Source organism: Tasmannia lanceolata, unplaced genomic scaffold (genome assembly GCF_043159265.1).
Source record: "Tasmannia lanceolata isolate RefF3 unplaced genomic scaffold, GAP_Taslan_0.1 ptg000006l, whole genome shotgun sequence".
Taxonomy (NCBI): domain Eukaryota; kingdom Viridiplantae; phylum Streptophyta; class Magnoliopsida; order Canellales; family Winteraceae; genus Tasmannia; species Tasmannia lanceolata.
In genome coordinates, this window is record NW_027518683.1 from 16,850,511 (window position 1) to 16,872,678 (window position 22,168).

At 38.2% G+C, this 22,168-nt stretch overlaps 3 protein-coding genes across 3 annotated transcripts; 2 read left to right on the forward strand and 1 right to left on the reverse strand.

The window, feature by feature from the left end:
* Positions 1–3,186: 3,186 nt before the first annotated feature.
* On the forward strand, positions 3,187–4,424 carry LOC143878440 (WUSCHEL-related homeobox 5-like). Its single transcript, XM_077380732.1, has 2 exons — positions 3,187–3,975; positions 4,079–4,424. The coding sequence occupies exons 1-2, from the start codon at positions 3,690–3,692 to the stop codon at positions 4,267–4,269; spliced, it is 477 nt and encodes a 158-aa protein (XP_077236847.1). The 5' UTR covers positions 3,187–3,689; the 3' UTR covers positions 4,270–4,424.
* Positions 4,425–8,418: 3,994 nt separating this feature from the next.
* Positions 8,419–8,973, forward strand: LOC143879928 (thylakoid soluble phosphoprotein). Its single transcript, XM_077382624.1, has one exon. It carries the CDS (start codon positions 8,609–8,611, stop codon positions 8,867–8,869), a length of 261 nt encoding a protein of 86 aa, XP_077238739.1. The 5' UTR covers positions 8,419–8,608; the 3' UTR covers positions 8,870–8,973.
* A 2,071-nt stretch (positions 8,974–11,044) lies between these two features.
* On the reverse strand, positions 11,045–21,960 carry LOC143879927 (uncharacterized). The gene is made up of 6 exons (XM_077382623.1): positions 21,822–21,960; positions 14,248–14,341; positions 13,142–13,444; positions 12,128–12,213; positions 11,706–11,790; positions 11,045–11,337 (listed from the first exon to the last, which is right to left on the reverse strand). The coding sequence occupies exons 2-6, from the start codon at positions 14,300–14,302 to the stop codon at positions 11,234–11,236; spliced, it is 633 nt and encodes a 210-aa protein (XP_077238738.1). The 5' UTR covers positions 14,303–14,341; positions 21,822–21,960; the 3' UTR covers positions 11,045–11,233.
* Between the last annotated feature and the right edge of the window lie 208 nt (positions 21,961–22,168).

Below are 22,168 nucleotides of genomic sequence, written 5' to 3' on the forward strand. Positions count from 1 at the left end.
AGAGTTTTGAACCCATTCAATTTGCTCACAAGGTACCATAGAAAGAGGTTTCATGCACAAAACTTAAGCTTTTGGAGTAATTGGCTGTTTTCATATGTTATCAGAGCAGGAGTTTATGGGTTTCTTTTGGAGCAATTGGTTGTTTTCATGTGGTATAGAGCAAGAGTTTCTTGGTCCAAAACTCACAACTCCTTATATTAAAAGTCCACATGTAAGAGCAACCCAAAAAGGAAGAGGGGACTCACGTGAGAGGGAGTGTTGAAGTATAAATTAAATGATTAAATAACACCAACTCAAACAAACAGCTTAAGCTTTTGGAGTAATTGGTTGTTTCACAGATACAAGAAAATACTGTCACCGCGGATTCTCGAGTTTTAACGAGAAACTAAAATGCACGATGTGATCTAATCAATTGCCTCTAAATGGACGATAGACATGAAAAAAGCCAACGTTTTACAGTCCGACGTTAAAATCAACAGTCATCCTCGTCCAAATGCAGAGATTTTTTTATCATAAGACCCCACTTAACTCCATTGGACTCAGCGTCCAAGTATCCGAGTCAGTCTTAAGACCAACCTGTTTACGTGAGAAACGAAAAGCCTAATGACGATCATGACAAGAGAGAAAGACAGAAAGCAGAGTCGTCTTGAATTCACGCGTGCTAATAAACAAATATAACTTCCTCAAGTCTCTCTCTCTCTGTGGTTCAATTCTCGTTCAAAGTCCGAGAGAGAATCCATCAAAACACGGAAAAAGAAAAGCAACAAAAAAGAGCCGTCGAGAATCCACGGCCAAACAGCGCAAAAGACACCAAGGCCGACCGTATACGCTTTAACCGATTACATAACACTACCTACTCTACTTGCACTGATTCTTTATATTTTTTTGCCTCAGTTTGATATGTATTTTGTTCTCTTTGCTTGTCTTTCACTAACTCTGACGTCCTATTCACTGTCCTTAACGCACTACATTGCTGCACATCTTTTTTTTCTCATCCTACAGGCTTCTATGAATTATACTATTCTTAGATGATTTGGGCCCCTACTTAGAAGTCAAACTAGTGGGACCCATTTTCAATGGAGGATTACCGGTGGATAAGTTTATACAGGCTGTTGAACCCTCTTTCCTAGAATGGTTGGTTTTGTTCAGTTGTCTATTTGAGTATTCCTTAGGATGTAGCACATAGCTATGTAAGACTCATCAGCCATTGTCGTAGCTCACATATGAATTCTATGCCCCACTGTCCATGCCTAAATAACCTAGCTATTGGCCATCTCTCTCTCTCTCTCTCTCTCTCTCTCTCTCTCTCTCTCTCTCTCTCTCTCTCTCTCTCTCTCTCTCTCTCTCCACACACACACAAAGAAACATAGACATGTGTACACAGATAAGATTCACATTACATTGGACAAACGAGAAGAATATGCCTTGGGAATTGTAGAAGCACGCAAAACGGATTTTCCGTGCGTGGAATTAAAAAAGAGAGAACATAAAGTAGATAGACCGACCGACATGACTGGTGTTACTCTTTTTGAAAACCATTGCAAATGTATATAATATAATTCTCTTCATGAAGACCAAGTTGAAAAGAAATGAAAAATGAGCACTACAACATGTGATAATCGTAGCAAGTACGTGAAAGAAAGAAAAAAGATTATGTGGCCAAAATAAGAAAGGCATCACTTTGCTTTCTTTTTAAAGTCGCCGTCAAACTACTCTGCTCTCAGAACCAGTCACGTGGGCTCGAACTTTGTGGTTTTTTTTTTTCTTTTTTTAGTTTTAACTTATGCAAAACAATATCTAAGATAGCTTCGTCTAAATTGTAAGGAAATATTATTTTATCAAATTACCAAAGGAGAATTTATATGATGGGTGGCCGTGAAAACACGTGAAGTCTAAAAAAGTTAGGTACGGCTCACTTTTTTTCATGATCCGAACCATTCATGTTTGGGCACAACGTAAATAGGTTGTGCCCAAAAAATCATTTCCATAGGATGATCCTAACCCTCCGATCTGAACTGATTTGAATATGACGCCCAAACAGATGAACGGTTTGGATCATAAAAAAAGTGAGCCATAGCTACTTTTTTAGACGTCACGTGTTTTCATGGCCACCCATCACATAAATTCTCTGGTTTGGTGTACCTCCTAAGGGAGATCTTATCTACACTACTTGTTTTGATATTGGGACTCTTCTCCTTATTGTATACCGGCACCGTGGGACTCTTATTTCCACAGCAAACTTAGAAATCTGATTTTTTTCACTATCAGTTGCTGAATTAGTAATCCAAGAATTTGATCCGATCCAAATTACAATGCAAAAAGGGCTGCAAATGTGAGAAATCCAATTCAACATCTTCTCAGCATCCAAACAGGCTCTTAATTCTTTTAAAATTTTCTCATTCACAAAATATAGTGGGGTAAAATTAGAAAGTTGGCCGAAAAAACACGTTTGATACAATTAAAACTTGTTTTAAACGTTTTCCCATAAAAAATAAAGTATTAAACAGCCAACTTATCGAACATATTTTTTTTTCCGAAAAAAAATATATGGGATTTGCTAGGGACTACCGCGGAAGGCATTTGAACGGGCTGTTGCATGAGAGAGCAGCCACATATATAGGTGAACCTTTTGTCTTATTAATTTAATTCATCCAATGTGGCCACTCTCTCATGCAACAGCCATACCGCCAAATGCCTGCTGTTATGGTTCCTAGCAAATCCCAAAATATATGTAATATACATAGTTTAAAAACGAAGTTTTTGTAACTATGCTCCAACCATCATAAATACGGGCAGGGGCGGAGGCACATAGAGCATGAGGGGGGCCATGGCCCCCCCAATGACTTGCAAAATCTCTTTTATGGTTTCTGGCTGTAATTGCATTCTAAGCTAGTTCAGTGGCCATGGCCCCCCCACCCCCCCACCCCCCCCCCCCCCCCCCCCCCCAATGACCAATGAGGGCAAGTGTAAATTAGTTTGGCCCCCTCCAGTGTAAATTCCTGGCTCCGCCCCTGAATACGGGACTACAAAAGCAAGCTTTAGGTAGTTAAGACACTACGCACCGTATGTACTGTAGGCGTCATGTGCATGTTAGCAAAATGGCGGACGTTAGTAAAACCTACATTTGAAATAAGAAGGGAAAGCAAGCAAGAGTTATGAACTGCACTCACTGATTTGAAACATAATTTCAGCTCGAAATCCGTATCTCTCGCAATCGAAAATATTTAAATATACCTTTCCACCCAATCTCTTTACAGCAGGAAATTTCCAGAGTAAAGATCTGGTGGAAAGCTACCAAACGAGGACCCTCTTAAAAAAATTCTTACAAATGGCTGCGCGCAGACCGAAACGTTGAACAGTGTCAGCTTTTGTGCATGTCTCATCTCTGTTAAAGCCCCACTGCACAAAAAACCAAGAGAAAAACACAATCAAGATCCTTTCTGCCCTAAAATCAAAGCACTGAAATAAACAAAGACAGTGATTCTGTTCTAATCTTGAATTCAATAAACAAAAAACGTGAATCGAAACACGACAGACATACAGACATTTCTCTTCTTATTTTATATGTATATACAGAGTCTGATCAGATCGGATCTTTCAGTTCAGAAAGAGAAAAAGGAAGATCAGAGATTGAGAGAGAGAGAGAGAGGAGAAGCGATCGAGAGGAAGAAGAGAGAAGGATTTCAGATATGGACGAAGGAATGTCAGGAGGATTTTGTATTAAAGGAGTTGGAGGTGGAACCAAATGTGGCCGTTGGAATCCGACTACAGAACAGGTTAAAGTTCTGACCGATCTGTTCAGATCTGGACTCCGAACTCCAACCACAGATCAGATCCAGAAGATCTCGTCTCAGCTTAGCTTTTACGGTAAGATCGAGAGCAAGAACGTGTTTTACTGGTTCCAAAACCATAAAGCACGAGAGAGGCAAAAACGCCGAAGAATATCCGTTGAAGAACCAGATCTATATGCGAAACGTAAGTGAAATCGAAAAAACCTTTATAAAAAGATCTTTTGAGAAATCTGGCTATGAAATGTTCTTTGCTCACTTTTTTTTCTTTCTTTCTTTTTTTGTTGCAGTAGATTGTACGGAGGTGGATATTATTGTGGAGCCGGAGAGAGAGATTGAGACTCTGCAGCTTTTTCCGTTGAATTCGTATGAAGAAGCGGAGATGGTGAGGTTGAAGAGAAATGAATGGAAGGAGTCGGTTTTTTTGCCTTCGATTGGGAAAGATCATCCACCATTGGATCTGCGTCTGAGCTCTTTCTAAAGAGCTTCGATTTCTCATTTGCAAAAAATGAGATTTCGAGATAATTATTGGATGTTAGGGTTAGAAAATGAAAGGAATTCAAATATAGTTGTTCGACTTTGGTTCTGAAAATCGGAACCACGCGTTTAGAAAATTGCAGATTTTTCTTTCTTCCTTCTCTCTCTCTCTCTCTCTCTCTCTCTCTCTCTCTCTCTCTCAGCTTGGACTTGAATGCTTGAGTTCTCTCCTGGTCGGTGCATTACAGAATGGTGCAACTCAATCGCTTGAGTTTAGATTTTAAAAAATATGAAATTGATTCCCTTTTTGTCCCTCTCGTTTTAGACGAATTGACGAGCATGCCCCCAACGAGTTATTCGACACATTTCCCATTATATGAATCATTAATGTTCCTTTTATGGAGTTTCTCCATTATTCATATGGTTCCTAAAGTAGGGAACCATAAAAATGATTTAAGCGCAACAACTAGGCCAAGTGCTATTTTTACCCGAGGCTTTGCCACTTCATGTCTTTTAACTAAAATGCATCAATCCGCAATAGTAGCAGCCGCCTTACAATCCCAGTGGTTAATGATGCTCGTAAGTATGTTGTTATTGAACTATGTGGCTCTTTTGCTTATTAGTACTAAGTAGCCATCAGGCTGAATCCAGAGTCAGGACTAGGCGGTTACTTCTGTCAGAAAAGTTTCCTTCAAGAGCTTCGAGGTTAAGTTTCGTCATTTTACGTATTCAGAGGTAGGAATTATCCGAAAAAGTCGTCCCTTTCACACTTTCAAAGGTTAATATCCGTCACTTCAGTAGATTATCTTGTTTCTCAAAGGTTTGATGAATTTACTGGTCGACTTGGGAACGGCCCGATCCAACCCGGATTGTGTGGGAACGAATCCTAGATGACTCAGTTCTGGAATGAAATGCAGTAGCTCACCAAGATTGCATTTACAACTAACTAGTGCACTTCGGAACGAATGTTGTTGGTCACCCTTTGGGTTTCAGGGATTGGACCTGTAAAAAGAAGAAGGGGTTTTTGCAAAATAAGTCTCTTTTTTTTAATTTATTTTTGCAAAAGGAGTCTTTGACAACCTGCAAATAGTCATCGCATTTGAGCGAATTTTGCATATATACACCACACTATAAAATAGTGGGCCCCACCCAATGCACATGCCTAGGTGGATATTGTGTGACCTACCCCAGCAAAACGTGAAGTAAAAATGAAGTTGGTGCGACTCACCTTATCAAAACATTAAGTGTAAAATAATGGGCTCACCCTGTGCATGGTTTTAGTTGAGTTCGTGGGACCCACCCTATCAAAACATATCATTCAAGGTGTAAAATAGTGGACTCACCCTATGCATATAGACTCAAGTTGATATCGTGGGACCTATCCCATCAGAACATGAGGTAAAATGGTGAGCCCCACCCAATGCATGGGTTTGAGTTTAGTTGATGGGACCCACCCTATCAAAACATTTAAAGGGTCACATCCCATGAAAACATGAGGTGTAAAGATGGTGGGCTCCGCCCAATGCATGGTTTATTTGAGTTGGTGGAACCCACGCTATCATAACATATTGTTGGGTGCCAGGGCATTTTGGTCTTTTTGCAAGGTAATTTTCTTCTTTTAAAATGTATATGGACATTTTTGTCTTTTGAGAAATTAAAAAAAATCTAAACTGGGTATTTTGGTCATAAAATTATTGTATGAATAGATTTTCAAAATTCACTCAAATGTGATGAGTTTATTTGCAAATTGTCAAACTTGAAGGGCCTTTGTGCAAATAAAGCAAAGTTGAAGACTTCTTTTGCAAAAACCAAGGCCAATGAAGAAAATGCCCGCTTTGGTCACAGACATGAGATGGATTAATCAACTGTGACTATTGCACAGTCCGATGATCTAGACTGTGCATTTGGTGGATCCCAAGCACCATACAAGCATCTTTTTAGTCCCAAAGTATAAATGTAGTGATATTAATAAACCAAATGATCAACTTACATTGGTCTTGTGGGCATGACTTTTGCACCATGGCCGATCTACAGTAACGGCCCACCATATGAACTGTTGGTCATTGGGGGCCATGGCCACTAAACTAGCTAGGCATAAAAGCAATTTTTCAAGTCATGGGGCCCCCTCAAGCTCTATGTGCCTCCGCCCCTGGCCCCAAGTGGATGGATCAATTATGCAGTGTTGTGATCATAAGAGTAAGGTAAGGGAGCTTGGGAGATACACGGCCAAAAGGACCATTGTAGAGCTCCACTAAAAACACAAATAAAACACTAAAATTAAAAGACTTATAAATCAAAATCACACTTACAAGTGGCTTGATGTTCTTTTCCCTTTTTCTTTGGAATATTTACACTTCTTCTCCCTTGAAGTTTAAGTCTTTTAGCTTGCCTTTGAATCTTTAAGCTGACAATCTATACAACAATGGCTTCATACTTATAGACACAAGACACTTCTAAAATAGCTAAATACATTAAACACTTTTTTGTAGTCCGCATAAGTCATGCTACGTTTGGTTGCCAGAATGTTTTTGAATCTTGGGACTTTTGTGGAATTTCTGTAAGAAACCTATGTTTGGTTGGTGGGCCCAAAATAATCCCAGGAACCAAAATAACCCCTCACGAAACCCCAGGAAGGAGAAAAAAATACTCCCAGGAACCAAAAATAAGCTTGCAGAAGAATTTTTTTTCTTCCCAACAGTTCAAGCAACCAAACAAAGCTTATTTTCCCACCATAGTCCGGTCAACCAAACATGGGATTTTTATTTTACCAGGATACTTCCAGGGAGTTTTTTTCCTTCCAATCTCCCAGGAAGTTTCTGGCAACCAAACGGAGCTAGGATTCCTGAGCAACATCGTAGCAATTGCTCATTGACTCTTTGATAATCTACCCTAGACATTAAGAGCTCTAGAAAACATACAGTGACTTTTACTTTTTCCACACGTAATAAATATCCTAGAAGACCACAGAGACTTTTCACAGAACCATAAACATTGATTTTAATTTACAATTTCCACCATGCACAACCTAAATCTGCTATCTCAACAACCACGTGTATTAGGGTAATGGGCTGGAGCTATGGTACAATAGGGTACTGAGTATACTATTATACTGCATAATGCAAACTAACTAGGAAACCAAGCAAATCAGTTTCTGCCACAGCATCAACAAGCCTCCCTCAATTTAAGTTACAAATCAGGAAACTAAATATAGGAAACTAGTCTCTCTGGTGATGAGAAGTGGCAAAAAAATAAGGAAACAGTCAATCAGATTTTGAGTATAGTTTTTTTTATTCTTCATTTTTGGCCCCTTATCACCCCTTGGAGACACTAGTTTCCTGTATTTTGTTTCTTGAGTTTTAGCCACTTCACCTCCCAACGCCTCTCTCATTCCTTGGAGGCTCAGTTTATCTTGAAAAAAATATCATGGTAGCCAAACGTGCCCTAAGTGTATATTCTTTGCTTACTTTTCACTAGACTTCCTTTTTTTATTAATCCTAAATTTCTTGCAAGATTTAAAAAGTACATAATTCGAATGCATATTTAATTGAAATTACAAAAAAAGTAATAATACGGAACTTTAGATTTTTCATAAGAAAAAAATAATTAACCATGAAACTAATCGGCATGGAGGGACTGTTACATGCTATGGGAACTAACTTTCAATATAGTCTAGGCACAAAGATAAAAATATAGGGAAATGAAAAATGTGCCCCTTTTCATTACTAGGGACACTAGTTATAGTGTATCTATGACTGCAAAGGGGCTGATGTACTTCACATTTGAAGGAATGAAGTGACCTGATTGCCACGTACAATGCAGCTGGGTGTCCCAAGCGATGAAAAGGGGCGCATTTATCATTTCCCAAAATATAGCCTAACATGTTGTTGGAATTGATACACTCCCTTCTAATTCTAAAATCTAAACTTTTTCGTTGGTTGGGTAAAGCTCATGGCTTGGCAATTGTAACAGCCATTGAAAAATTTAAGACGAAGGGGTTTATCTATCACACGAAGAGGGCATGGTGCTGCCACGTCTCCAATTTAGGTCCCGAATTTGGAAAAGGATGAGGCCCTCTTCCACCACCGCAAATATAACATCACCAATCATATAGCTTACTTTCTCAGTTCCCTTAAAAAAAGAAGAAAAAGAAAAATAGGAAAATAGAAGGTTGAGGATAAGACACTTGTGGAGGGCTCGTGCTAGAAACACTCCCATGGTAAAGCCACAAGACCCAGGACCTTCTATACCGTCCGATGAATCCCATATCTAAGTCTCACCCATCAAGACATTTCTTTAAAGCTGAAAAACTACTCACTCTAAGAAGATAAGAGAGAGAAAGAGAGATGGCTTCTTTAAGCATCGCATTCGGGCCGGCGGCGACAGGAAGAGTTTTTGCGGCGACGGCCACGAAAGGCGGAAGCGAGGAGAAAGGACCTCTGGATTGGATTCTCGGAGGTATGCAGAAAGAAGACCAGCTTCTTGAGACTGATCCCATCCTGAACAAGGTTGAGGACAAAAATGGTGGAACAAAGAAGAATTCCGTGGCCGTTCCTCCTCCAAAGAAGAAGTTCGGTGGGTTTGGAGGGCTCTTTGCTAAGAAATAATGACGGGATTTATGTCAGTTTCCGGTGAATCAACCACTTCCTTCTTCATTTTTCGATTTCTCTGGTTTTTTTTCCCTATCCGAATGATAAGTAATGTTGGCTTCTTTCTTCCTCTATAATTTCCTAACTTTGTGAATTTATTTCGATTTTTCCCTATCCGGGATATCAAAAAATCTGTTTAACACATTTTTTTATTTTTTTTGGAATAATAAATGCACTTTTTGTTGAGAAGGACTACAAGGGCCTTGTGGCGCCCTTCAGTTTAGCATTCCTCTTATTAATATTGTTGTTGTTAGTATTAACACGGAGAAAAGTGTATTTACTCGAACGAGTATAGATAACTTATCTACTCACTCTGTCCGGCTTAAAATATAGTGGGGCCCACAATGTTTAGGTGATGCAAACCATCCATTTGATGGGCCATCACATAAATAGGGTGTGCCAAAAAAATCAGCTCTGATTATCCCAACTTTTCAATTTGTGGAGGTTAAAATGGATGGCTATAAACCTTAACAAATATGTCCATTTTTACCTCCAAAGTTCGAAGGGTTAAGATGATCCTAAGGGCTGATTTTTTGGGCACTCTATTTATGTGAGAGCCTATCAAATGAATGCTTTGGATCATCCAAACAATCTGGACTCTGAGCTCTGGCCGACAGATTAGATAAGTTATCTACTCGATCGAGTGCATACACTTCTCTCATTAGTATAATATTATTAGGGTGATGATATTTTCACCCCACATTCGCCCCCGTTAACGTGATTTGACGTCAAAAAGTTTTAAGGGGGGCGAATGTGTAGTGCACAGGCGTTCAAAATATCATCTCCCTATTATTATTAGAGGAATAATAAACTCGAAGGAGGGAGGAATGATAAACTGAAGGGTGGCATTGCAAAAAAACGAGGTACAAGGATGCAACCATTGGACCATCTCTGAAAATTGCATTTATAATGGTGCAAAAAATATAAAATTAAATGAATAATATGATAAAGTGAAGGGAGGAATGATAAACTGAAGGGCGCCCTTGTGAAAAAACCAGCTACAAGGATTCAACCATTGGACCATCTCTGAAAATTGTATTTACAATGGCATAAAGATATAAAATTAAATGAATAATACATGCAATTTTGAAAGATGGTTCAATGGGGTGCACTTGTAGCTAGGTTTTCTTTTCTTTTTTTCTTTTTTTTTTGTTGCAAGGGTACCCTTTAGCATTCCTCCACTAATAAACCTCTATTCACTTAGTCTGTCATTGTGTAATTGCTAGATCCATGTGAAGGGTTCTCTAAAAAGCCAGCCGGTTTTGGACTTTCACAAAGTCAGTACTAAGAATTGTTTTTCACAAAGTCTAAGTAGTAGGACTTTCTCTAAAAAGCAGGATTAATGTTGTGAAATAACCCAATTACTGACGAAAAACCACTAATCTTTCCCACAAGTGTCGTTGCTAGAAAAAAAAATAGAGAGAGAAAGAATGTTGTGTGTATGTTAGAGATTTTTAGGGTAAACTCTTCTTGTCACATTAGTCGTGTAATTTACCAAGCAAAATGAGGCCTTTACTTGGGCAGCAATCTATGCGCGTGGGCCATACCTATTATTTCCCTTCAGATATAGAGGAAATGCTTCTGTAGGACACGACCTCATTGTAATACAATGTGACCCACCCACTACAGCATGGTGGGTTCCACCGGTGATTAATCCAAACCGTTCACTTGATTCACATTGCTTTGGATCTCATATACCACAAAAATCAGGCTAATCACCCAATTCTAACATCTAATAACACGCGCTTTTGTTGTTGATGAACATGGACGGCTAAAAATTACAGAAGGCAACGGTTCACATTCAACAAAAAAAAGTAGACGCTGCTTGATGTTACGGACGATCAGATGATTATTGTACCATCAGAGATTCAGAGATCCAAAGCAAGGCCTCTCAAACAAACGGCTTGGATCAATCAAACGTGGGACCCACTATGCTGTGATTTTAGGGTCCCATCTTGCTTTCTAAATCAGTAGGCAAGTATAAGTCACACGCACAAGTGATGCTAGTTTTCTCCATACAGCAGTTTAACCAAGAACATCAGAGTAGTTGTCCCTCACTTTGACAGTAGTACAGAAAATGCAAGACTATATTCACCATAGTTTGATAAAAAAAGAATAGATCAACACAAAAAATGCCAAGATCAATCCATTTATAAGCACCAATGGCAGATGTGACTTCAACAGCCCCACAGAAATCTATAATCTGTCTATGATGTTTTCTACTGTTTTCATCCTACATGTGTTAGGGACAGACTACAAATAACAAAAGCAAAATCATATACAACTACAAGCAAGCTTGGACATCACCATCTCACTGGGAAATTATAGATCGACTACATATTCCTCCTTCAGTTTTAACTCAAACATTTTGTCTGGAAGTGCCCACAGATCTTCTTCAGAAAACAAATCATCAATTTCTTCATTACCTGAAAGGTTCCAAGTTCCTAGTAAGATAGCAGAAATATAATACGTCTATACATGCATATAATGTTGAGAGAGCGAGCGAGCGAGCTTCACTCTATCATTGAGGAATGATATAGACTAGAGAGTAAGGGATCTTTTATGCCACCAAAATTGGTTTTTATTTGCAAATAATATTATCTCAATTTAATCTTATTTGCAAATAAGGCATTAAGGCATCTTTGGAAGCCATTAGCTAACATTTTTTTTTAATTATTGTAGCTACCATTTGCAAAAAAAACAAATACAAAACTTTAAAACCATTTGCATATAAGATTATGTGCGAATAATTTTTACAGAAATTCAAAGACCTAACGCTTAGAGAGAGAATGACCTGAAGTAGAGATTGATGAAGGCATCGGAAGAAACACTTCTGGCTCATCCTCCAACATAAAATCTTTAAAATCTCTTCTAGCTTCCTGAAATAGAAAAATCAAGGTTATGAAATTACTACCTAATCCAAAATTCCAAACCGTCACTTCTGTATCTAACGATTAAAAGGACGACATCATAAGCTAGAAATATTATCCTCACTGACATATTTCGGTCATTTCGTATCTGTTTCGGTTGAAATTTAAAACCATGGTTTTAACTTTTAAGTCAAGTTTGATCTTCTAAATATTGGTTTGTAAAATGCATACCTACATATTTTAGTTTTTCTTGCATATAACGACTACTGTTTTGATCCTCAAGGCAGAAGCAACGCTTACCAAGTGAATTCAAGATGAAACAGTACAAAAAAGTTCGATCACAAACCTCCATTGGCCTTTCCAGACCATAGAATGTTTGAGTCCATCCTCCCAATGCAGACATCACTTCCTCAACTTCCTTCTCCACACTTACTTCAAAGAAGGAAATATAATTGCATCATACATAAGAGAATTCAACTTGCCTCTTAATCATAAAGTCATAAGATAACAGAGGATTCACCCAACCTTCCCGCAATCCAACTTCCATGAGATAAAATGCATAAAGAACTAACTTCCATGAGATAAAATGCATAAAGAACCAACTTCCATGACATAAATGAACAAAGAACAACAATGAACCCAAAAAAGGCATGACCTCATTTTTTTGTCAAGTTTTTCCCTAACGAACATCAGGTTTTAGTTTTCGATTAAGTTAACTTGTGAAGAAAGATTTTTTGGTATTGGAGATTTAGAATCATTATGTGATATAGAATTTTAACCAGATAACAATGTGTAGGTTAGAAGTTCCTAGTTTAGTTCAAGAGGGTGCGCGCTGGCATGGCTTTTGCTTTTTTCTTCTGTTTTTTTTTTATATTTTTTTTTTCAAGGAAAGGGAAAGATAGCCCAAGTTTGATTCAAATGACTCATCTGAAGAAGCATTTGAGTACTGCTACATATGAATCACTGTTGGATGCTATGGGTTGACTAAAGCAAGCTTAAAGTGAACATTTAAGCCTGCAAGAAAAAAAAAATTCGTAGATTTAGAATCATTAGGTGATATAGAATTTTAACCAGATAACAACGTGTAAGTTAGAAGTTCCTGGTTTAGTTCAAGGGGGTGCGCTGGCATGGCTTTTGCTTTTTCTTCTGTTTTTTTTTTTTACGGAAAGGGAAAGATAGCCCAAGTTTGATTCAAATGACTCATCTGAAGAAGCATTTGAGTACAGCTACATATGAATCACTGTTGGATGCTATGGGTTGACTAAAGCAAGCTTAAAGTGAACATTTAAGCTTGCAAGAAATAAAATTTGAAACATACAACAAAAAACAAATGAAAAGAACGCTAGGATAAATGGCGTACGTTTCTCAGAAAGATCTTTCTCAAGAGAAAGTAAGTCGTTCCCAGAAAAATGCATATACTCTATCCCTTCCTTAGCCCATTCGTTGCATTTCTTTATTTCCTCTTCAGTGAGATGACAGCATTTTGGGATGCTCTTGGGATTTTCATTGCAGCGTACTGAAAACTTGTCTTTTAAAGAAACCTTTGATGCAGCAGAGACCGATGGTTTTTTCTTCTTTGAAATATCTGCTAATGCTTTTCGTTCCTTACGAATCTTGTGTTCAGACTTCAGCACATTGACCTTTGACCCAACAGCACCTTTTCCTGAAATTGGAACAAATTAAAACTTGTCACGTGTCAGTGATAGAGCCTGGATTATAAGAACTTCGAATATTGGGGTGTTTGTTCGGTTATAACCGAACCGAATAGACCAAAATTTGATAACAGAAATCATTTCAGTTATCAAATTTCGATAACTGAAACCGAACTGAAATTTGCAAAAACCGAACCGATTAAAAATTCGTAACCGATTAGTGGGAGAAAAAGAGGAAAAAAAGTAAAATCTCAGTTTGGATCAGAGGGCTAGGACATCCTATCGAAATCATTTTTTGAGCACAACCTAATTAAGTTGTGATCAATCAAATGGACGGTTTTGATAATCCTACGGAGTGCCTATATAGCACTTTTTTTGGAAAAATAATGGTTATTCAGTTAACCGAAATTATTATTTTTTGAGATAACCGAACCCGAATAACCGAATTTCCCAAAACAAATAACCGAAACCGAACCGAAATGGAAAAAAAACTGAACCGAACCAACTAAACCAATTAGGTTCGGTTCGGTTATTCGGTTATAACCGAATAATGAACACCCCTACGAATATATGTTCAAAAGTTAAGACTTGACTGAGAAGCTATTCTTTTGATTTCTGGGCTTCCCTTGGACAAGTCAAGGAAAGAAAACATGCTAATTCCTTATGAAATAAGTCCTTGGACTCACTATTCGAAGTCCAGATGAACTGAGTCAATTCAGCCAAATTCTGAATTCAGCAACAACATTTTGAACATAGCATCAAGCTTCAATAAACCCAACATTATATCCAAAAAACCTAGTGAGAACATACATACCTGAGTGGACGTGTAAATTCTCATTTTGAACCAAAGAAGGGGTTTGATAGGCCATCTAGAATTTGCTTAAACCAATCTTTTGAAGATGTGAAAACTGCAGAGTAAAGTATCAGTACATTGATCAAACAGGTTGTGAAAGAAATATTCCACGTTAAAGTCATGAGTACTGAACAACAGCTTATCCAGAATAGAGCACATCATAACGCATTAAGTACAAGAATCTCCATCCAGAATAGACATAGTAAGGAAGGCATATTTATATAATTGAGAAGCAGGAATATTTGATGTTAAAGTCACGAGTACTGAACAACAGTTAATCCACATTAGAGATATTAAGGAAGGCATATTTATGTAACTGAGAAGCAGAAATAAGTTGAGACGTTCAAATTTTCATTTCTATGGAAAGAGCATTTTAAACATTAAGAAAAGTTGTTTTCAATATGTTCCAAAGAGGTATTGGTCGAGGTTGCTGGGCTTGACTCCCTACATTCTAATATTTCTATAATGCAGCTAATAAAAAAGGAGAAGCGCCTTAACAAGGACGAAGATAAGGAAGACTGCAACTGATAACACGTAATAAATGTTAAGTCACACAATTATTGGCATCTTTTTAAGCAAATAAGCATAAGGATAACAAATGTCAAGTCACACATTTCTTGGTTTCAGACTGCATGATTTTACAACTTTGAAGTATATCATAATTAATAACTGCATGCTTAGAATGTATCTCAGTAGTAACGGATTATAATTTTTTGTCGGAAATGCATTTCTTTGATCTAGTATGAATGCTTCACTCTATTGAGCATTTGGAATGATAATTGATATGTAAAGGGCAAACACAGAATCGAAGGAAGCAAAGGATGTTTCCAAATAGTTACCTTAAATGGAAAAAAGGATGTTTCCAAAAAATACAAGTTTAGTAAGTGTAGCTCATATGGGGAATGTAGCTACCTAGGAATAAGAAAGAGCTACTTCAGTTGGTAATATCACCCAATGAATTGGGTATTTTTCCTATTATTCAAGTACAAGATAATTGATATTTTTCATGAATCATGAACAGATCTATAAGCATATTGTTCATGTAACTTTAAAGAAATAAAATCATGGAACCGAAATTCCTTCTTCGAAAATTATAAGCTTGGGAGAATGATAGAAAGCAAACAAAGGATTCTAAAATTGAGAATTCCTCTGTTCATAGGCGAAAAGGTAAAATAGAAGGGAAGCAAGAGATGCAATATATTTTCCTTAGTCATGCTGCAATATGTCTTGGAGTAATAATGAGATAATGCAGCATCTTTTACAGTTATGCAGTTATGCTATAAGGTAGAACTACCTTGAAAGGCTATTCTTGATATATGCAAATATACATTAACTATCTAGCTAACAAGCTATCCCATGACTTTGTTGTCAGGAAAGCCATGGCAGTAACTGTTAAAACGAAAACGGAAGATGGAAATACTTGGAAGGGATCATCAAGGCTATAGAGTTAGGGTTAGAGGAGAAGAAGAATAAAAAAAGAAAAAAAGAGAGAGAAGAGGTGAGGGGAGAAAATTCGTAGGGTTTTAACTTTTAAGTACAAACCCCACCAATATATAGGTATATAATATTGATAAATAATTACAAAAGTTTCCACTAATTACACATTGAGATGTGCATCATCCAACCTACTTCACAATTCATTTTTCTTTTTACCCAAAATATATTTAGGGACCTGGGTTGGCACCTTCAATTTTATTAATAAAAGAAGAATGAATACAAGAGGAGCATGTACCACCTTGCCCCGAACCCAAAAAGGGAACTACCTAACATGGATGTTAGGAATTCCTAAAATGTCACACCTAACCACATCTCGAGTAGATCTAGGAAGACCAACCAAAGTCCAAAATACATTATTGAACAAGGTAGAACAAGAATCGTTAGCCAAGAAGTCCACCGCTTTATCCCCTTCATGAAAAATATGGGAAAAATAAGCATTCAAATGCATGAGCAAGGATCTAGCTTCGTCTAAAACATAGTGAACTCCAAGGACTATTCGATTCATTCACTAGAAAAGGGAACTACCTAACATGGATGTTAGGAATTCCTAAAATGTCACACCTAACCACATCTCGAGTAGATCTACGAAGACCAACCAAAGTTCAAAATACATTATTGCACAAGGTAGAACAAGCATGGTTAGCCAAGAAGTCCACCGCTTTATCCCCTTCATGAAAAATATGGGAAAAATAAGCATTCAAATGCATGAACAAGGATCTAGTTTCGTCTAAAACATAGTGAACTGCAAGGACTATTCGATTCATTCACTAGATTAATCAAAACATGGATGTCCGATTTGATCCAAATGTTGTCAAACCCCAGACTTTTGCATTATCTCAAGCCATCTATCTAGTAAAGCTTCAGCAAACATATCACTATATTAGTACTTGTACCATAATAGTGACAATAATTAAAAAAAATAACTCTGTCATGGTTGTCTCTGATAATGCCACCTCCACCAGAATTTTCAGGATTCCCTTTGGACGATCCGCTCCCTCTACATTGAATGTCATAATGTTCTTTTAGGGTTTCTTCAAACCACTAGAGATTTTTGCATTAGGAATCCTCTTATCATCCAGACCCAACTGGGAAAGAACCATACCTTCCAAAGGGCAGCCCACGGCACGAGGCTCCTGCCATTGCGGAGTCTGGGGAGGGCTAGATGTACGCAGCCTTACCCCTGCTTTGCAGAGAGGCTGTTTCCGTGACTCAAACCCGTGACCACCAGGTCACAATGGAGAAACCATACCGTTGCGCCAAGGCTCGCCTTCTTAAAGAACCATACCTGCCACTAAATATCAAATTGATAATGACCTCATGAACAAAATGGCAATCTACCTCCACTACCTTGTTATCATAAAACCTCTTCATTGGCCTTTCCACCACAAAACGCATTTCTTCCATAAGACTCACCAACCACATCAACTCACATTCACATACAGTGTGAGCTATTGTATGATACTCTACCTTTGCACTAAAGTGTGTTACTACAGCCTACTTTTTGGTGCGTCAATTTATAAGGCTCCTCTAACAACAATACAGAACCCCATAGTCAAATATCTGGCAGAAGGTGGTCTTTACCAATTTGCATCAAAAAATCTTTCCACTCCCAAGTATTATTCTTCGTAAAAACTAATTCTCTTCCTAGTGCCTGTATTTAGCCTACACTTTGAATTTATTGCTAATAGACATGTTGTGACGTGGGACTCGACACTCCTTTCGACACTTTTAAATGATTGCTAGAAGTGGCAGACTTAATGTGGGTGTGTCAACACATTTTTGTACCGTGTGTGTGACATTCTGTTTTATTATTAAATATTGTGCTTAAGATTCACGGCAAGGAGAAAAAGAACACTTCAGATTCACCTTTTTAGTTTTTTAAGTAAGTCCTCCCTCCTTTCTTACCTCTATTTAAATTGGATTTCCATTTTGGTCTGTAAGTCCTCCCTCCTTTCAAACCATTTTGCTCAAACCCCAACATAGGTTGAAGTGTGGAACTCTGAAATTAACGAGAAAAAAAAAACTATCAAACCAATTGCCCTTTCTTTTGGTTTGTAATTCATGGGTTATCTCGTATCATAATGAAACTTATTGGAAGCAGGTATGTGGTGTATCGATTAGTAATATGGCATAGCGTTGACTAAATCTGGCAGCTAATTTTCTCCACAACAATGCCCTTGGAATGGCCTACTCCTTAAGGCTTACCTTTGCGCAAGCTCAATATTTTTATGTAGATGCCTATCAAATTGTGAAGATTCCACTACTCATCACCACATACCCACGCCTAGTCCCTAGGTTGCCAGTAAAGCAAAATCAATGATTTTCCAAGGTGTTTTAGATCAAAGGAGATCAAAGTAATACAACAAGTAATAGGAGTCGCACACCCTTAGCAAGCTCAAGATTCCTCCTCAACCATTGTTTTAGTGAGGCAAGAACTCCCCGGCTGGGGTTGTGGGAGAACATCTGTCTACCCAAAGCGCTTAGACACATGGCCCCTTTGGTTGCGCACTGGCATCATTTTTACTCAAAAATTCGTATACCATTGTTGTGACACATTGGCCACCACGTTCAACGACTCCTATACCACATATAACCCATTTACACAGATGTAAGGATGAGGCCTCAACACCAAAAATTCATAACTTTCGACATTAGGAGGATCAAACAGTCAAGCCTTGTCGATTCACAATCCTTATATATCCACTAAAAAATGAAAATATCTCATCCCCACACCAACAAAACAAGCTTCCATTCGTTGTTGCACATAAGAAAAAGATAAATCAATAAATTTTGTGGTCACTACGCCGCTCGCCACCTTGCCAATTCTCAATATCTTCCAATAGACTTATATAGATGTCAGGATGGGGCCTCGACTCTAAGCATTCATCAGTATGGAACATTAGCAAGATCAAACACTCAAGCCTCTCTCTTTAAAAAAAAAAAAAAAACAGTCAAGCCTCTCCAAATCAGCATCCTTATTGTTGTAAATAATCCATCAGACCTAAGATCTACACGGAGCATACACAGGAGATATAGTAAACAAACCAAGCCACAATGAAGACATGCATTTAAGCGGTTCCACAAGATTGTGTAAATCCATATGCAAGTAGATGAGAAGAGCAGCAAGAACAAAAGATTACAATGATTTTTTTTAAATTAATCTGAACCAAGATCAATCCCAAAACCGTTCTCCATTTTCTCTCTAAACCCTCCTACTCCCTCTCGTTATTCCCACAAGAGACCTTTCTCACTCCTACACCCACAAGAGAAACTCTCATAGTTTTAGATACCGTCCAAAACTCCTAGTACTGCTAAAGGCTATAAGAGAATCGAATCTGCTTTCGATGTGATTCAATAGAGAAAGATACACTTGCTCATATTATATGATGCATTTTGAGCATTGAGATAGAAAAGGCATCATCCCTGAAATTGATTCAAAATATAGGTTCCTCTCTCTCTCTCTCATAATCCTATCAAAAGCCTACAAGAGGGTCCACACTTGTGTGGAAACAAATACCAACCCCAACACCTTTCTCCTCTCCTAGTCTAACTAGGAAACAACAAGATAAAATCAAGGTTTTAAATTTCGGTTTCGGTGTCGGTTTCAGCCACCACTGAAATCGAAATATTTCGGTTTTGGGCTGAAATTTCGGCCGAAATTATCTAAAAATATGATTATGGTTTTCTTTATTTTTTTTTAATTTCGACCGAAATGTCTAAAATTTCGGTGTCAATTTCGGCAATTTGGGTTGAAATTTTGGCTATTTCGGTGGAAATTATAAATTTTAGGTGTACATTTTTTTAATTTTGTTGAAAATTTTGTAAAAAAGTCAAAAAAATGTAAAAAATCCAAAAATGAAATTTCAACCGAAATTTCAGCGACATTTCGGCGAGATTTCAGCGAAATCTTGTAAAGAAACGACTTCATGTGAATTTCGTTTCGGTTTGTGCCGAAACCGAAATATTTCGGCCGAAACGAAACGTTTTGGCCGAAATTTAAAACCATGGATAAAATCCTATAGTTCTAAAAATCGTCCTGTTGCCACTAAAGTCCGAACGTCATTGAGATGTCTTCCGAGACGAAGGTTTACAACCCGCACGCACGAACGAACGTCAGAAAACCACTCGGAGTTTGGACTCCGGTGAGGCTTCTCGATGCTTAAGTCAGTAACGGTAACAAATACGAAGGTTGAGCTCTCTAGAAGCTCAGCAAAAACAAGGGAATGAATTTAAAATCCGTACCTTTGAGCCTTGATCCCCTTAATAGATAGAGTGAGAGTCCTGACCAGTTAGGAAAGTTGCCTCTTAGGACTCTTTCCTGATTGGCTGACTTTCCTAGAATCGAGAGTTTTCAAGCTCATCTCCGGTGGCTACTTTTTGGAGCTGTGATTTTAGGGTTTTGATTAAGGTTTCTAGGGTTTCCATAAGAAGATGAAATTACCCCTTTTGCCCCTGGCGTGTTTGGGTCCGTGCGTGCCACATGTCCAACTCTAATTGGGCATCAATTTTTAATCCCCAACACATTAGATAGGGAATGAATTTGTCCTCCTTATAGCATCTACAATAGTAGCGAAGAATCCATTATTACCTTAGCAGGGAACAAGTCTCTCTACTAACCCTACCCGTGGTGCAAATGCCACATATCAATATTCATATGGTGTTAATGTTAGAGGTGTAGAAAACTCCAACTCAATGTCATTCTTCGATTCTGACTTGGACAGAGCAATTTTGTGGAGCCTTATCACCTGAATTTTTCCCAAGCCTTCGAGTCTTTGAATGAGCCTTGGGACAGCCAGCCACAATGGCTGAGTCGACTTGACCATGATGAACACCTACATCAACCTACAATGGCCAACCTGGGAGAGTCCTATACCGACTGACCGCAACCCGTGGGCTGACCTATCGAAGCCGAGGCGCAAGACTCCTTCCTTGGCCCGAGCTGACCTAAGGAAGTGGAGGGCATGTGTTGGGGGTAAAAATCAATGCCCGATCAAATTAGGACATGTGGCATGCGTGGACTGAAAAGCCAGGGGCAAAGAAGTAATTCCATCTTTTCGTGGAAACACTAGAAACCCTAAGTGAAACCCTAAAGCCATAGCTCCAAAACGCAGCCGCCAAAGATAAACTTTGAAACTTGCGATTCAAAGAAAGTCAGCCAATCAGGAAAGAGTCCCAAGAGCCAACTTTCCTAACTGGTCAAGACTCTCATTCTATATAAAAGGGGATTAAGGTTCAAAGGTACGGATTCTAAATTCATTCTCTTGTTTTCATTGAGCCTCTAGAGAGCACAACCTTCGTATCCGTTGTCATTGCTGAATTAGGCATCGGAGAGCCTCCTCGGAGTCCATACTCCGAGTGGTTTTCTGACGTTCGTTTGTGCGGGCAAGTTGTGGACCTTCGTCTTAAGAGTCATCTCAGCAACGTCCGGATTTTAGCGGCAACATGTCCAAAACAAACTCTCCCTCTCGACCCTATTAGGAAGCTACAAGAGAGTCCCCACTTGCGTGGAAACCATGCCCACACGGGCCACACCAACAAACCAAACTTCTATCCGTTGAGGCTCATAGAAAAGTAAATAAATAATAAATTTTGGGTTCACTACCTTCGAATTTCACAAATAACAAGTCTTGATCGAAACAGTACATTTCTTGAATTTTCATGAATTGCTGACAATTATAAAAGCTTCAATAGTATTGAGCATTAAAGAAAAAACTTCAAGGATGAACATAACTCTTGGGAGAATATCTTATTTTCTTCTGAATCATGCATCTAGTATTACGAACCCTAAAATATCCGTATTACCCGTATCTAGCTTCCGCTTTCACGAAACAGAGAAAAAAGATAAGCAAGATTTCCTTGTGATTTTGCGCATTCTGCCATTTCTTGCCAATATACCCAAGAAAGAAAATCGTATAAAAGTTGGCTATCAAATTCAACCTAATGCTAAACAACGCAAAGAATAAATTCATTACCGCAGAGATTAGATTAAAATTGAGAAATAACTACAAAAAAATCATTAACATATCAGAAATGCATACCTAAGATCTATATCCGATTTGGTTTCTAGGGTTTTCTTTCCTCCAAAATCGAAAAAATCTCAACTCACGGTCTCTTTTCTCTTTATCTTTTTTGGACCAATTACCAATGGGAGACAAACATTAGGCAAAATTATCAGCAGGACCCATACTTTTCAAAAATAATCAACGGGGCAAAAGAGGTCTTGTCAGTAAAAGCTGGACGAAAATACCCTTCGGCATTTACAACACTTTTTGACCTTGTTTTCTCCTTCTTCTCTCTTCTTTTACTTTTCCATTATCACATTTTTTATTTTTTACCCTACTAGTCAACTTCCTCCTTGTTCAGCCCATTATTGCTGGCAAATCTT